Source organism: Tachyglossus aculeatus, chromosome 11 (assembly GCF_015852505.1).
Source record: "Tachyglossus aculeatus isolate mTacAcu1 chromosome 11, mTacAcu1.pri, whole genome shotgun sequence".
In the NCBI taxonomy this organism is placed as follows: Eukaryota; Metazoa; Chordata; class Mammalia; order Monotremata; family Tachyglossidae; genus Tachyglossus; species Tachyglossus aculeatus.
Window position 1 is genome coordinate 15207485 of NC_052076.1, and position 17476 is coordinate 15224960.

At 53.5% G+C, this 17476-nt stretch overlaps 1 protein-coding gene across 1 annotated transcript; it reads left to right on the forward strand.

The window, feature by feature from the left end:
* Nucleotides 1-255: 255 nt before the first annotated feature.
* Nucleotides 256-17476, forward strand: PPP1R1B (protein phosphatase 1 regulatory inhibitor subunit 1B). Its single transcript, XM_038754030.1, has 7 exons — nt 256-689; nt 2221-2281; nt 2581-2630; nt 3608-3683; nt 8326-8502; nt 16296-16415; nt 16975-17476. Exons 1-7 carry the CDS (start codon nt 609-611, stop codon nt 17007-17009), a joined length of 600 nt encoding a protein of 199 aa, XP_038609958.1. The 5' UTR covers nt 256-608; the 3' UTR covers nt 17010-17476.

The window sequence follows — 17476 nt, forward strand, 5'->3', positions numbered from 1 at the left end:
CAAGTGCAGTGCTCTGCACATAGTAAGCGCTCAATAAATAGGATTGATGATGATTGATTGATTCATTCAGCAACGAATAGAGACCATCCCTGCTCACAACGGGCTCACATGGTCCCCCGCCCCCTCCTCATTAGCTGGCCAGTGGGAGTCCATTAATAATGCAGCTGGGGCTACTGGGGAGACAGGGCAGGGGGCTGATCTGCCCTCCCCCTAGTCGCCCACCCCCATCCTCTCAATGCCCACCCCTTTCTCCATTGCCCCCGGCCCCCCGCCTCGCTCCAGGGGCGGACCCTCCCTTCCCACTGGAATTGGGCAAACCCTCGCTGCCAGTCTGGTCCTCTGGGACTGCAGGGACTGGGGGGAAAAAAAGGGGGGGAGTGGGAGAAGGGAGGAGAGAGGGAGACGCCCCCCACTAGAGTCTCCGGCTCTAGTATTTTTATCTGTTCGTGAATCCATCTCCTCCTCCTCCTCCTCTTTCCCTCCTCCTCCTCCTCCTCCTCCTCCTCCTCCACACGGCCGTCAGCAGTAGTCGCTCGGCAGGCAGGGAGGGCGCCCGGAGGCGGAGGCGGAGCAGCAGTGGTCCCTCTTCCCCGGAGCCCCCCGGTCCCATGGAGCCCAAAGACCGCAAGAAGATCCAGTTCTCCGTGCCCGCGCCCCCCAGCCAGCTGGACCCCCGGCAAGTGGAGATGGTAAGGACAGAACAGGATGGGCAGAGAGGGGATGGGGAGGGGGCTGCAGAATGGGGGACCCAACCCTTCCTTTCACGCTTGTCCGGACCCCCCAACCCCTCTCGTCCCCCCTCCCAGGTCCCTCTCTGGTCCCCCCGCTCTTTCATTCTTTCAATCGTATTTACTGAGCGCTTAAAACGCCTGGAAAGTACAATACAGCACTAGAGAGAGACCATCCCTGTCCCCAACGGGCTCCTAATTTAGAGGGGTCCCCCGGCCCCCCACCACCTCTTCCGAGCCAGGCCAGGGGACGGAGGGAGGGGAGCGGCAGGGAGAGGGGGAGGAGCGGCCAGGGGAGAGTTTACAAGTTGGCCCAAACTTTAGTCTGGTTCCCTCTCCGGCTCCTTTCCCCGCAATGCCCATAGCGCCGGGGGAGAGCGGGGAGTGGGGGAGACCAAGGTCAGAATCACAAAAGTTTTGCCTGGGGGAGGGGGCTGAATCCCAGCTTCCCCCCCAGCACCCGTTTAACGGGGGTAAACTGAGGCTGGGTAGCACCCTATGTCCTCTCTTCTGCCCTGGCAGCACGGAGGAGCAGAATTTTTTTCTACTCCCCCTGGTTCTGGTGCCCAGGGTCACCAGACTGTGAGCCCACTGTTGGGTAGGGACTGTCTCTATATGTTGCCAATTTGTACTTCCCAAGCGCTTAGTACAGTGCTCTGCACATAGTAAGCGCTCAATAAATACGATTGATGATGATGATGATGATGATGGGATGGCGAGGGATCCCCGGGGGTGGCACTCTGAGCCCCCTGACTGGCTAGGTGCTCCTACTGACTTGATCCCCCCAGGAATCCTAAAAGCAGGAGGGGGTGGTGGTTGAAGCCCCCACCCCGGTCACTTCCAGAGTCAGGACCACTTCCACCACATGTGGGTGCAGCTGGTTCTGGGGTGGAACGGAGAGAGAGGAGGAGGATCCCATCCCAAAGGGACAGGAAGGCAAGGCGAATTGGGGGTGGATTGGCTGAAAACTCCCGAGTCCAGGCAAGAGAGGACTGAGGAAGATTTCTAGGCCAACAGGAAGCTTGGGGACGCTGAAGAAACATCTCCAGCGATTCCTCAGGCGCAGAGCCAAAATGAACCCCATGTCCCCTCTGCCCTAGTCTACTGACCCGGCTTTCCTCTCCCCAGCAGACCTAACCCCTGATCCCATCCCAGCCTACTTCTTGCCCACCCCTGCCTGGCCCAGCAGGAACCTCTCCTTTTTCGTTGCTGCCCGTCGTCGGAGGTGGCTGCCCTCTGCCCTCCGGGGTCCGCTTGCCGCCCCCAGGAGCGGAAGGCCAAGTGGGGGGAAGGAATGCCCACGGTGATCCCTCCTGCAGAGACTTCCCACACCCCTCAGGGCTGGGGGCCTCTGGGCATCTTGATCCACGTGGGCTCTGGCTGGCACCCATTTCAGAGAAGCGAGAGATGGGTCTTGCTGCCCTGGAGAGGGGGATAGGAAGGCGGAGTGGGGTGGCAGTTCTTCCAGAGCCTCTCTGGTGTTTCCCCGCAGATCCGCCGCCGGAGGCCGACCCCGGCCATGCTGTTCCGGATGTCTGAGCATTCCTCCCCAGGTGAGCCCTGCTCCCCCTGCCCCAAAGCCCCGGATCCCCCGTCTCCTCCACCTTCCATCTCCTTCCTCCATCCTCTCCTCTTGCCCACCGGGACCCACCCACTGGCCCGGCTCGCCCTCGCAGAGGACCAGGGGTAGGGGTCATCCCCAGAGCCAGTCTCTACTCTCAGCCTTGGGGCTTCTTACCCCCTGACCCCCCCCCCACACGGGACACTCCCATAAGTGTGTCCCCACTCCCACACCCTCGGCCCTCGGGAGACTATCAGATTCAGCGGGTCTTAATCTCTCTTCTGTCTGTTTGTGGGTCCACCTGTCCATCTCCTGAAGAGGAAGAATCATCTCCCTACCAGGTAGGTGGGTGTTTCCTGGGGACGGGGGTCCGGGTTAAAGAGTGGGAGGGGGAGCTCTGCGACAGAAACCTCTCCCTCACCCTTCCTTTGTCTGATCCCCACTTTCCCTGAACTGATCCCTAGTTACCACTAGCCTACCGACAGAAGACTCGGGGCACCGGGCCTCTTTGGTCTGTTTCCCTGTTGTCACAGGTGCCCTGGGGTTGAAATTACTGGAATTAGGCAACCCTTTTCCCCTATGCCCCTGCCATGCCCCCAACCTCCAGTTGACAGGTGAGCCGGGCCGTGAGCATGCGGCAGCACCAGCCTGGGTGCCATTTTGATGCTCAACTTTGCCCACTGAGAAACTCTTGGTTGCAGAGGATATGGGAAAAGGGGCTGGGTCTCCTGGGATCCTCTTCTCCATCCGCCCCCACCCCTGGGCCGAGAGGTGATAGATAATGGGGGAGCTGGCAGGGAAGATCAACGGGGCGGCCGGCAGGATGGCTGGAGGGGGCCGGGGTGTGCGGTAGTGCCGGGACAGCCTGGAAGGGACAGTCTATCCACAGTCTTTGCCCCACACTGGGAGTTTTAAAAACGAAAGGCAGGACTCTGGAAGGATGTGTGTGTGTGTAGGGTGGGAGGGGGGTCGCACACAACTGAAGACTCGTTTGAAGTAGGCAAACTTGGGCATACCCCGCTGTTCATCCTCCGCTGGCCGCTGCGTCTGCTTCCACCATCCTCTCCTCCCAGGTTCCTACTGGGAGGCTCTGCGCTCTTGCCCACGCCAGCTGGCCTGCGCCCCTGGGGGGATGCCATGGGTCTCAGGGACCCCTAACCCTCCTTCAATGCCCACCACTCTGTTGGGGTCTGGGCAGGGAGGCAGGATCATCCCTGTGTGTTGGGAGGGGCGGTGGGGGCTCAGGGATGAGTTGGGTCTTGGGGAGAGGGCTGCGGGGGCGGACTTGCCTCACTCACCAACTGCTCCTCCCTGACAGAGAACCGTGGCTGAGGGTCACCACCTCAAGTCGAAAAGACCAAACCCCTGTGCCTACACCCCCCCATCTCTGAAAGGTACCGTCTGTCCCACGGTCTGTCTGTCCTGAACCGTCCGTCTGGGGTTCGTTCGGGCCTCTAGGCCCACGAGTCGGAGCACGGGAGAGCTGGAGAAGAGGAGGAGAAGGAAAAGGAGGGGAGGGAAGGGTGGGTCAGAGAGAAATCAGCCAGGGAGATGAAAGAAATCAGGCAACAGGCTGGACAGAAATCAGTTAGATGTCCCCTGGTAATCATGGGGTGGACCCATGGGTCAGGGAAGGGGGAAAGAGCAGGGGCAAGGGGGTGGAGAGTGGAAAGGGGCCCAGGATGGTCCCTTTAAATGATGACCCACTTAAACTCCGGGACCCTTGTTGGTGGATTGTGAAATGGAGTGTCTTGCCTCATCTGGAGACAAAGAGTTTCTGGGAACCAGGTCCCTAGGAGACCCCTCCCCACGGGACAGTGGAGGAGATCTGACTCCTCCCACCCAAACCCTTTCCTCCCCCGCCTCTCCGTCCTCAGCGCTATTCCTGCCGTGTCCAGGGAGAACGTTTTTAGGAGCAGAAGGGCCTTTCCTGTGCTTCCCTGCTCTCCCACCCGCTCTCCCACTCTCTCCCCCATCTCCAGGGACTCTAAATTCTTCCTCACCTACTTCCCTCCCTGCAGCCCTAGGTTGGGCCTGAAAGGGTCTACGCCAGTGAGTTGGGGGGGGGGTTTAATGGTATTTATCAAGCCCTGATTATGTGCCAGGCACTGTACTAAATGATGGGGTAGAAACAAGCTAATCGTGTTGGACACGGTCCATGTCCCACGTGGATCTCTCAGTCTTAATTCCCAGTTTACAGACGAGGTAACTGAGGCAAAGAGAAGAGATTTGCCTCAGGTCACAGCAGGCAGGGGGCAGAGCTGGGATTAGAACCCAGGTCCTTCTGATCCCAGGCCCATGGCTTTATCCACTAGGCCACGGTGTTTAACAGGCATCCCAACTTGCCCGCTAAGGGGGTCTGCCGGCTGGCCAGTGGGTGATCTGGGGTCCCCGCCCCCCGACACCAGCTCTGTGGGACTACTGATATCCCAACTAGGAGGGAAATCAGTGAAGCCCCAAAACTGGGCTCACCTCCCAGCCCTGCCCAAACCTGAATGTTCCCAACCCCCGTCCCTCCCCCCAAACGCCCCACCTACTTTCCGCTTCCTGCCTTTAGAAAGAAAGCTGACCCTATGCCCACATTCAATCAAGGCCTCAGAGCTCGGGGGCAGAGTAGAAGTCATCAGGAGGGGCTGCAGCGGGAGGGATGTTGGTTGGACTCCAAGCTGGACTTCCCGCAGGCCAGGGTGGGAGAGGGGGAAGGGACTAGGAGCATATGCTTCTACCCCCTCTGGAAAAACACCCCTTTTTCCCCCCTTTCTCCCCCACCACCCTCATCTGGCCCTGGATCTGGAGGCAGGGGAGGGACAAGATGACCTCAGTGACCCCCTCCGGTACAGAGGACGGTGCCCTTCTAGGCTAAGCGGTGGGAGGAGGACAGGAATCAGGGGGCTGAGCAGGAAGAAGAGAACAGAGAGACAGTCAGAGATTGGCAGGCAGAGATTGAGAGAGCGAGATCAAAAGCAAACGAGGCCAGATCCCATCTCTCTCTCTCTCCCTCACTCACTCTCTTTCCCTCCTCCTCTGTCCGCCCCCGGAGCCGTGCACACGGGGTGTGCAGTCTTCCCTCGTGGCTTCTTCTCAGCCTCCACCCCGCAGCGGGCCGGCGGTCGCCCCCGTACATTCAGCGCACGAGCTCCCCGCCTCCTCCCCTTCCCCCTCTCTGCACGGGGGTGGCTGCCACAACTTTCCCTCGCCCCCAACCCAGCCCTCAACGGAGGTCGGGGTGCAGTGGAGGGGAGAGGGACAGTGGGAGAGAGCCAGAGGTTAGGCCGGCAACTAGGCCGGCTGCTAGGCCTGCTGCAGGCGCAGTAGCAACTCGGCCAGTTAGCCGAGGGTCCCGCCGAGTGGGTCAGATCCCGCCCCGTTCCCCTCCTCTCCCAGCTGGCAGAGTGTCTGAGGCTGGGGAGCGGGGGGTGGGGATGGGGAGGATCCTGGCCGGGAATGGTCTCCGTGGAGCCCAGGAGCCGCGTTGCCCCAGCCCGCGCCAACCCGCAGGAGATGGCAACAGTGTGGCCATTGTGTGTCCGCTGCGCTCGCCCCAGACCGCGCCCTCCCCCCCCCCCCCACCCCATGACATTGTGCCTGCCCCGTGGGGCCAAGGTGGCCTTCATCAAGGGCTGGAGGCTTGCAAGTTCCTGGCACCATAAAAGTGGCAATAATCTCCCCTCCCTGGGTGAGGTAGGGGTGTTGGAGCCCTGAGCACCCCAGGCCCTCCCCTCTGTCTCCATCCTCAGCCCGGACAGCGCTCACACCAACCCCACTCCTCGGGAGCCCCAGATTCTTCTCCTTCTCCCCAAGGACCCCCAGCTTCTGGCTCCCTCTCTCCTCCCAGGGTCCCCCGGCTTCTGCCCGCCTCTTCGCGGTGTATCCTGCCCCCTCCTTCCAGGATGCCCCAGCTTCTGAGCCCTCCTCCCAGGACCCGACTCCCCACTTCTGCCTCTCTCTTCTCAGGGGCCTCCTGCCCCCTCCTCCCAAGATCTCCCCTTCTGCTCCTCTCTTCCCACTTCAGCTCTGTCTCTGTCTCTCTCTACTTGTTTCCCCACCGATGCCTACACTCACCTCTGGACCCCTCCCGTGTCGAGCTGGGCTTGCAACTTCGGGAAGCCCTTGATTTGGGCTTTTTCCTCCCGGCCCCCCACCTCCTGCAGAACTCAGCCCTGCCGGCCTCTCCATTCCCACAGGGACCAGGCCACTGGGGCTGCATCCACTTTCTAGGTCGGTGAGAGAGCCAGGGGACTGGGGATTTGGGTCAGGCTGCTGGGTCACCGTTGGGGAAGGGGGAGGGGGAGGCTTCGGGGATCTGTCGGATTCATCCTCAGGGCCCTGACTTTGCCCTCGAATGGCCCCAGGGTCCTAACCTCCCCCTGTAGTGGTCCCAGGGTCCTGACCTTTCCTTCCAGTGCCTCCAGGGCTCCAACCTCCCCTTCAGTGGCCCTAAAGTCTTGACCTCCCCCTCCAGTAATAATAATAATAATAATGACATTTATTAAGCACTTACTATGTGCAAAGCACTGTTCTAAGCCCTGGGGAGGTTACAAGGTGATCAGGTTGTCCCACGGGGGGGGGGTGGGGGGGGTCACAGTCTTCATCCCCACTTTACAGATGAGGTAACTGAGGCCCAGAGAAGGTAAGTGACTTGCCCAAAGTCACACAGCTGACAATTGGTGGAGCCGGGATTTGAACCCGTGACCTCTGACTCCAGAGCCCGTGCTCTTTCCACTGAGCCACGCTACTTCTCTAATGGCCCCAGGGTCCTAACCTCCCCCTCTAACGGTCCCAGGGTCCTGATCTTTCCTTCCAGTGCCTCCAGGGCTCCAACCTCCCCTTCAGTGGCCCTAGAGTCTTGACCTCCCCCTCCAGTAATAATAATAATAATAATGATGGCATTTATTAAGCACTTACTATAAGCAAAGCACTGTTCTAAACGCTGGGGAAGTTACAAGGTGATCAGGTTGTCCCACGGGGGGGCTCACAGTCTCAATCCCCATTTTCCAGATGAGGGAACTGAGGCCCAGAGAAGTGAAGTGACTTGCCCAAAGTCACACAGCTGACAGTTGGCAGAGCTGGGATTTGAACCCGTGACCTCTGACTCCAAAGCCCGGGCTCTTTCCACTGAGCCACGCTCCTGACCTCCCCACACTACAGCTAAGAGTCTCCCCAGCCCCCCTGGGCCCAGTTGGTTCTGGGCTGGGAGAGGGGGACACTTTAGAGGCAAGATCAGAGAAGATCTTTAGAGAAGCAGCGTGGCTCAGTGGAAAGAGCATGGGCTTTGGAGTCAGAGGTCATGGGTTCAAATCCCGGCTCCACCAATTGTCAGCTGTGTGACTTTGGGCAAGCCACTTAACTTCTCTGGGCCTCAGTTATCTCATCTGTAAAATGGGGATGAAGACTGTGAGCCCCCTGTGGGACAACCTGATCACCTTGTAACCTCCCCAGTGCTTAGAACAGTGCTTTGCACATAGCAAGCGCTTAATAAATGCCATCATTTAAGATCAGGCAGGCTCCATCCAACTCTGCCGCAGCACGAATCGGTTTGTGGGGTTTGGCAGGGAGAGCCAGGCCCAGCAGACCATCTCTCACTGGGGCCACCGGAGCCAGATGTCCGGCCTCCGGCCCCGGAACCGTAACCCTCAATTCATCCATGTCTCAAGCCGCTAAGATCACGGCGCTTAGGACAGGCTCTCTGGCGGTCACCCACCGGGAGGTGACCAGACAGCCAGATTTCCCTGGCCTGCTGGGAACCAGCGACCAACTCCTTCCCGCTGCTCCGGAGATAACCCAGCGTTTTCCACACAGGCTCCCCGGCCTCCTCCTCTAACTTCTCTGAAGTCCGGGAGCCACTCTGTTGGCGTTCTCTGCTGGCACTGATATTCTGGGAGACAGAGTGAAGCCAGGGGGAGGGTGGCGGGGGCCTGGGGATACAGAAGTGGTCACCGGGCCCGCCTTGACCCCTGCTCTGGATATCCGGGGAGGGGCAAGGAGAGGGCACGAGGCCTAAGCCATGATGCCTCCTGTATACTTTCCACACGCCAGCCGTACAGCGCATTGCGGAGTCGCACCTGCAGTCGATTGGCACCCTGACGGCTGAGGACGAAGAGGAACTTGAGGCAGAGAGCCGGGGCTGCCAGGAGGAGGAGGAGGAGGAGGAGGAGGAAGAGGACGACGATGACTCCAGCCAGAGAGAGGTCATCAAGCTTCGCAGCGAGCCCGGTGAGCTGGGAGATGCCAGATGGGACCCCTGGGTTTCCTTGAGGACGCCGGACCATCCCTTTCCCAAAGCCCCGGGAGTTTCCGTGTTCGCCTGAAAGGGGCTTTGACATTCCTCAGAGATGGCCTGTTTGCTGGATGCTCCCTACCCAGTCAGTCGAACGTATTTAGTGAGAGCTTACTGAGTGCAGAGCACTGTACTGAGCGCATGGGAGAGTACAATATAACAATAAAGAGACACATTCCCTGCCCACAACGAGTTTACAGTCTAGAGGGGGAGACAGACATTAATATAAATAAATTACAGGTCTGGACATAAGTGCTGTGGGGCCCGGAGGGGGATGAATAAAGAGATCGTATACCACTCCATCATCCCCCACGCCTCTAGCCATGGGCTCCTAATCCCCCAACCCGAGAATCCGCCAGGAGAAAATGGGCTGAGGCTCAAGTGGAGGGAGGTTAGACGGCAGGAAGGACTTCTTAGCCAAGAGGTAGGAGAGGCGTTGTGGGTCGAGGTGAAATGGGTGGATTGGGTCGTCCACATTAAGGAGACTCATTTGCTGGGAGGGTTTACCAACTTGTACTTCCCAAGTGCTTAGTACAGTGCTCTGCACACGGTAAGCGCTCAATAAATGCGATGGAACGAATTAAGTCAGCTCTGCTCTGGAGTCAGGGGGATGGATGAAAAGACCGACCAGGGCCTCGCACATGCGGTGGAGCGAAGGGCAGAGGAATCATCATTCATTCAATTGTATTTATTGAGCGCTTACTATGTGCGGAGCACTATACTAAGGAAGTACAAATCGGCAACACATAGAGACGGTCCCTACCCAACAACGGGCTCATGGTCTAGAAGGGGGAGACAGACAACAAAACAAGTAGGCGGGTGTCAGTACCATCAGAGAAGCAGCGTGGCTCAGTGGAAAGAGCCCGGGCTTGGCAGTCAGAGGTCATGGCTTCTAATCCCGACTCCGCCACTTGTCAGCTGTGTGACTTTGGGCAAGTCACTTAACTTCTCTGGGCCTCAGTTACCTCATTTGGAAAATGGGGATTAAGTCTGTGAGCCCCATATGGGACAACTTGATGACCTTGTATCTACCCCAGTGCTTAGAACAGTGCTTTGCACATAGTAAGCGCTTAATAAATGCCATCATTATTATCATTATTATTATTATTGTCTGCTGTGTGACCTTGGGCAAGTCATTGCACTTCTCTGTGCCTCAGTTCCCTCATCTGTAAAATGGGGATAAAGACTGTGAGCCCCACATGGGACAACCTAATCACCTTGTAATAATAATAATAATAATATCACCTTGTAATCACCTTGTAATCATACCAATGATAATAATAATAATAATAATGGCATTTATTAAGCACTTACTATGTGCAAAGCACTGTTCTAAGCGCTGGGGAGGTTACAAAGTGATCAGGTGGTCCCACGTGGGGCTCACAGTCTTTTCATCTCCATTTTACAGATGAGATAATGGAAGCACAGAGAAGTTAAGTGACTTTTCCAAAGTCACACAGCTGACACTGGGCAGAGCAGGGATTTGAACCCATTAGCTCTGACTCCCAAGCCCGGGCTCTTTCCACTGAGCCATGCTGCTTCTCCAGCGCTTATTCATTCATTCATTTATTCAATCGTATTTATTGAGCGCTTACTGTGTGTAGAGCACTATACTAAGCGCCTGGGAAGACCAAATTGGCATCATATAGAGACGGTCCCTACCCAACAGTGGGCTCACAGTCTAGAAGGGGGAGACAGACAAAAAGACAAAACACCTTAACAAAATAAAATGAATAGGATAAATATGTACAAATAAAATAAATAAATAGAGTAATAAATACGTACAAACATATATACAGGTGGTGTGGGGATGGAGCACTTATCCCGCCCAGCGCTTAGAACAGTGCTTCGCCCAGAGTAAGCGCTTAACAAGTGCCATTATTATTATTATTATCAGAATAGATCAGTAGAATTATAGCTCTATGCACATCATTAATGATGATGATGGCATTTGTTAAGCGCTTACTATGTGCAAAGCACTGTTCTAAGCGCTGGGGGGGATACAGTGTGATCAAGTTGTCCCACGTGGGGCTCACAGTCTTAATCCCCATTTTTACAGATGAGGGAACTGAGGCTAAGAGAAGTTAAGTGACTTGCCCAAGGTCACACAGCAGACTTGTGGTGGAGCCGGGATTCCAACCCACGACCTCCGACTCCAAAGCCCGGGCTCTTTCCACTGAGCCACGCTGCTTCTCTAATAAAATAATCGCTCGCTCTTCCATAGAGAAGCAGCGTGGCTCAGTGGAAAGAGCCCGGGCTTTGGAGTCAGAGGTCGTGGGTTCAAATCCCGGCTCTGCCAGCTGGCAGCTGGGTGACTTTGGGCAAGTCGCTTCACTTCTCTGGGCCTCAGTGACCTCATCTGGAAAATGGGGATGAAGACTGTGAGCCCTCCGTGGGACAAGCTGATGACCTTGTCTCCTCCCCAGAGCTTAGAACAGTGCTTTGCACATAGTAAGCGCTTAATAAATGCCATTATTATTATTATTATTATTATTATTATTATTCCATTCTCCACTCTGGGGAGAACGGTTCCCTCTAGTGGACAGATGGGGAAATGAAGGCTTCCGGCGTCTTCCAATCTCACCCGTCTCATTCATTCAATCGTATTTATTGAGCGCTTACTATGTGCACAGCACTGTACTAAGCGCTTGGGAAGTACAAGTCGACATGATAGAGACGGCCCCTACCCAACTACAGGCTGGCTCAGTGGAAAGAGCCCGGGCTTTGGAGTCAGAGGTCATGGGTTCGATTCCCCGCTCCACCACATGTCTGCTGTGTGACCTCGGCCAAGTCGCTTAACTTCTCTGAGCCTCAGTTCCCTCATCTGTAAAATGGGGATGAAGACTGTGAGCCCTACGGGGGACAACCTGATCACTTTGTAGCCCCTCCCCCCAGCGCTTAGAACAGTGCTTCGCACATAGTAAGCGCTTAACAAATGCCAACATTATTATTATTACAGGCTCACAGTCTCACCACCCAAATCCCCCGGAGGCAATAATAATTCATCAGAATAATAGTATTAATAATACTACTATTAATACTAGTGATGTTGATATTAATTATTATTAATACCAGTAAAACTAGTGATATTAATATTATCAATTATTAATACTAGTAACAATAATTTCTAGAGTGTGAGTCCGTGTCTAGAGTGTGAGCCAGTTGTTGGCTAGGGACCGTCTCTATATGTACTAGTGATATTAATATTATCAATTATTATTAATACTAGTAAAACTAGTGATATTAATATTATCGATTATTAATACTATTGATAATAATTCCTAGCCTGTGAGCCCATTTCTAGACTGTGAGCCAGTTGTTGGCTAGGGACCGTCTCTATAGGTACCAGTGATATTAATATTATTAATTATTATTAATACTAGTAAAACTAGTGATATTAATATTATCGATTATTAATACTATTGATAATAATTTCTAGACTGTGAGCCCGTTTCTAGACTGTGAGTCCGTTTCTAGAGTGTGAGCCAGTTGTTGGCTAGGGACCGTCTCTATATGTACTGGTGATATTAATATTATGAATTATTATTAATACTAGTAAAACTAGTGAAATTAATATTATCGATTATTAATACTATTGATAATAATTTCTAGACTGTGAGCCCGTTTCTAGACTGTGAGTCCGTTTCTAGAGTGTGAGCCAGTTGTTGGCTAGGGACCGTCTCTATATGTACCAGTGATATTAATATTATTAATTATTATTAATACTAGTAAAACTGGTGATATTAATATTATCGATTATTAATACTATTGATAATAATTTCTAGACTGTGAGCCCGTTTCTAGACTGTGAGCCCGTTGTTGGGTAGGGACTGTCTCTATATGTTGCCGACTTGTACCTCCCAAGCGCTTAGTAATAATAATAATAATAATAATGATGGTATTTGTTAAGCACTTACTATGTGCAAAGCACCGTTCTAAGCGCTGGGGAGATACAAGGTGATCAGGTTGTCCCATGGGGGGGCTCTGCACAGTACAGTACAGTGCTCTGCACACGGTAAGCGCTCAGTAAATACGACTGAATGAATAATACTATGTTTATTGAGTGTTTATTATGGGCCAAGCTCAGTTCTAAGCGCTGGAATAGATTCAAGATCATCAGGTTAGAGGAGCAGCGTGGCTTAGTGGAAAGAGCATGGGCTTTGGAGTCAGAGGTCATGGGTTCAAATCCCGCTCTGCCAATTGTCGACAGCTGTGTGACTGGGCAAGTCACTTAACTTCTCTGTGCCTCAGTTCCCCCATCTCTAAAATGGGGATTAAGACTGTGAGCCCCCCCGTGGGACAACCTGATCACCTTGTAACCTCCCCAGTGCTTAGAACAGTGCCCTGTACATAGTAAGCGCTTAATAAATGCCATCATCATCATCATCAGGTTAGCCACAGTCCCTGTCCCACATGAGGCTCACAGCCTATGCAGCAGGGAGTCGGATAATAATAATAACTGGGTTATTTGTTTAGGGCTTATGATAATAATAATGGTATTTGTTAAGCGCTTACTATGTGCAAAGCACTGTTCTAAGCGCTGGGGGGATACAAGGTGATCAGGTTGTCCCATGTGGGGCTCACAGTCTTGATCCTCATTTTACAGATGAGGGAACTGAGGCCCAGAGAAGTTAAGTGACTTGCCCAAAGTCACACAGCTGACAGTTGGCAGAGGCAGGGTTTGAACCCATGACCTCTGACTCCAAACCCCGGGCTCTTTCCACTGAGCCATGCTGCTAATCGCTGGGGGGGGAATACAAGATAATAAATCCCCATATGGGGTTCACAGTAGGAGGGAGAACAGGCATCGAATTCCCATTTTACAGATGAGGAAATTGGAAGCCCAGAAAAGTTAACCGACTTTCCCAAGGTTCCACGGCAGGCAAATGGGGGATACGGGATTAGAACCCAGGTCCTGGAACTCTCCAGGCCCGTGCTCTTTCCAATAGGCCATGCTGCTTCTCTAAATCGTAAATTTCCATAAATCACCAATTCAATGAGGAAAGTGATGGAGGGCAGCAAAGATCAAATAATAGTGATAATCACCATGATCGATCGTATTTATTGAGCGCTTACTGTGTGCAGAGCACTGTACTAAGCGCTTGGGAAGTACAAATTGGCAACACAATAATAATTATTATTATATAATATATAATATATATTATAATGATGATAATAATAATTATGGTATTTTTTAAGCACTTACTATGTGCCAGGCACTGTGCTAACCACTGGAGATTAGATCTGGGTTCCTCCTACCCCTCCGGGGTCTTTAGCCCTAGGGAGACCCTCCACCAGTCCTTTCTCGGCTAGTGGGAGTTTCTATTAACTTCCTCCCCCATCTATTCCGCAACTACCACCATTACCAAGTTCTGCCTTAGTCTATCCACCATCCTGCTTGCTGTAGGGACAGGCAGAAGAGGCCATCCCATGGAAGCGAGGGTCACAATCTCTTCCCCTCTCCTTCTCCCAGTTCAGCAGTTCCAACACCTCTCATGAGGTCTTCTAGGGGTCTCCTTGAAACCTCTTCAGGCGTCAGAGTCCTGAAGGCTAAGTGCCAATCATTCCCTCAATCATATTTACTGAGCGCTTACTGTGTGCAGAACACTGTACTAAGTGCTTGGGGGAATACAGTACAACAATAAACAGACACATTCCCGGCCCACAAGGAGTTTAGAAGAGCGCCTTCATTAAGGAGCTATATTCATTCATTCATTCAACCGTATTTATTGAGCGCTTACTGTGTGCAGAGCACTGTACTAAGCGCTTGGGAAGTACAAGTTGGCAACATATAGGGACCGTCCCTACCCGACAACGGGCTCACAGTCTAGAAGGGGAGGAGGGGGATTGGGGAGGGGGCTGGAGAAAGCCTGAATTAGCTGTGGAGAGGATCTCAGCATCTCTCCTCCCCCGGGCCCTATTATTACCCTCTTCTAGTGGTCCCCGATGTGGAAGGGTTTGCGGGCTATCAATCAATCAATCAATCAATCAATCGTATTTATTGAGCGCTCACTGTGTGCAGAGCACTGTACTAAGTACTTGGGAAGTACTAGTTGGCAACATACAGAGACAGTCCCTACCCAACAGTGGGCTCGCAGTCTAGAAGGGGGAGACAGAGAACAAAACCAAACATACTAACAAAATAAAATAAATAGAATAGATATGTACAAGTAAAAGAAATAAATAGAGTAATAAATATGTACAAACATATATCATTCATTCATTCAATCGTATTTATTGAGCGCTTACTGTGTGCAGAGCACTGGACTAAGCGCTTGGGAAGTCCAAGTTGGCAGCATACAGAGACGGTCCCTACCCAACAGTGGGCTCGCAGTCTAGAAGGGGGAGACAGAGAACAAAACCAAACATACTAACAAAATAAAATAAATAGAATAGATATGTACAAGTAAAATCAATCAATAAATAGAGTAATAAATATGTACAAACATATATCATTCATTCATTCAATCGTATTTATTGAGCGCTTACTGTGTGCAGAGCACTGGACTAAGCGCTTGGGAAGTCCAAGTTGGCAGCATATAGAGACGGTCCCTACCCAACAGTGGGCTCACAGTCTAGAAGGGGGAGACAGACAACAAAACAAAACATATTAACAGAATAAAATAAGTAGAATAAATATGTACAAGTAAAATAAATAGAGTAATAAATCCGTACAAACATATATACATATATACAGGTGCTGTGGGGAAGGGAAGGAGGTAAGGTGGGGGGGATGGAGAGGGGGAGGAGGGGGAGATCAATCAATCAATCGTATTTATTGAGCACTTACTGTGTGCAGAGCACTGTACTAAGTGCTTGAGAAGTACAAGTCGGCAACACATAGAGACGGTCCCTACCCAACAGCGGGCTCACAGTCTAGAAGGGGGAGACAGAGAACAAAACCAAACATACTAACAAAATAAAATAAATAGAATAGATGGATATCTATTCTATAGATAGATAGATATCTCTTCTATAATAGAATAGATATGTACAAGTAAAATAAATAAATAAATAAATAAATAGAGTAATAAATATGTACAAACATATATACAGGTAATACAGAGATGATGATGATGGCATTTATTAAGCGCTTACTATGTGCAAAGCACTGTTCTAAGCGCTGTTCTAGCGGGAGAGGAAGGAGGGGGCTGAGTGTGGGAAGGCCTCCTGGAGGAGGTGAGCTCGCAGTAGGGCCTTGAAGGGAGGAAGAGAGCGAGCTTGGCGGATGGGCAGAGGGAGGGCATTCCGGGCCAGGGGGAGGACGTGGGCCGGGGGTCGACGGCGGGACAGGCGAGAACGAGGCCTAACGGTGTGGAGATCACTCACCTTACAGATCCTGCACCCCACTGGCTCAGGGTGGGGGTTTGCGGAAGGGGCCAGACCCGGTGCAGATCAGAGCCATCCCTGCCCACCATCTGGACCTCTGAACTCCCCTGGACAGCCAGCCCACCAGTCAATCAATCCCTGGTGTTTATTGACCACTCACCGCCGTGGTCAAGACTCGCTTGGGTGATCATGGCACAATGGAGTTGGGACGCACAGCCCCTGCCCGCAAGGAATTTACCACCTTACAGATGGGATCAAGTTGGCGGAGGGTGGTGTCTCTGACTGGAAGTAGCGGAGGAAGGAGGGGTGCCCAGAGTGGTTGAGTGGGGTTGCGGTGAAAGTCTCTGAGAGACAGAGGGTACCCCCGTCTTACCACCTTGCTTTGCGTTTCCCCTCCTAGATGGGCAGACGACTCCCTACGGCCGGGGGCTGGAGGGGTCCTGGGGTCGCCCACCTCCACTGGATGAGCCGGAGGACGGAGCCCCCGAAGCTGGGGGGGCAGGGAACCCCTCGAGGAATGGTAAGGCCCCATGGCACTCGAGAGGGGAAACTGGCACCCAAGGGGCCGGGGTGGGCAGGGAGGCCCTCACAGAGTGATAAGGCACTCGACAGAGGAAGCTGGCACCCAGGGGGCCGGGATGGGCAGGGAGCCCCTCGCAGAGTGATAATGCAGGTTGGCATTAGAGAGGGGAAACTGGCACCTGGGGAGTGTGGGGGGGCAAGGAAGCCCTTCCCAGAGTGGTGAGGCGGCATGACACTCTGGAGGTTGAGTCCGCTGTTGGGTAGGGACCGTCTCTATATGTTGCCAACTTGTACTTCCCAAGCGCTTGGTACAGTGCTCTGCATACAGTAAGAGCTCAATAAATACGATTGAAAGAATGAGGGGAAGCTGGCACACCCGAGGAGCCCGATGGACTCGATCGACGAGTCAAACAGTGGTATTTGTGGAGCGCTTACAATGAGCAGAGCAGTGTACTAAGTGCTTGGGGGAGAGTACACTAGGACAGAATCAGCGGACGTGGGCGGGAGGGAGGAAGAATCAGGGTCTGACGGGTCCCACCCACGCGTTTCTCTTGCAGACCCTGGAGACCGCCTCCCGGCCCACTGCACGTAGAGACCCCTCGGCCCCCCGCCCCCCGCCCCTCAAGGAAGGCAGAAGAGGAGGGATGGAGGGGCTGCCTGCCTCAGCCCCCGTGCCTGACACCGGTGTCTGTCTGTCTGTCTGTCTGTCTGCTTGCCTGGCTGCACCCCACCAGACTCACCCATCCACCCACCCATCCACCCGCCCCGGGCCCGACACACACACAAACCCTTCGTCCCCTGGGCACTGCCCGCTTCCCATCGCAGCCACTCACCTCCACCTCCCCTTCTTCCCCCCTGGGCACTGCCCGCTTCCCATCTCAGCCTCCCACCTGCATCTTCTCCCCACCTCCTGGTCCCTTGGGAGGCTAAAATGAGGCAGGGGGACCAGCGGCTCCTGACTCCAGATGGGGGGAGACTTTATTCCTCCCAGCCCCTCCTTCATTCATTCATCCAATCGTATTTATTGAGCGCTTACTGTGTGCGGAGCACTGTATTAAG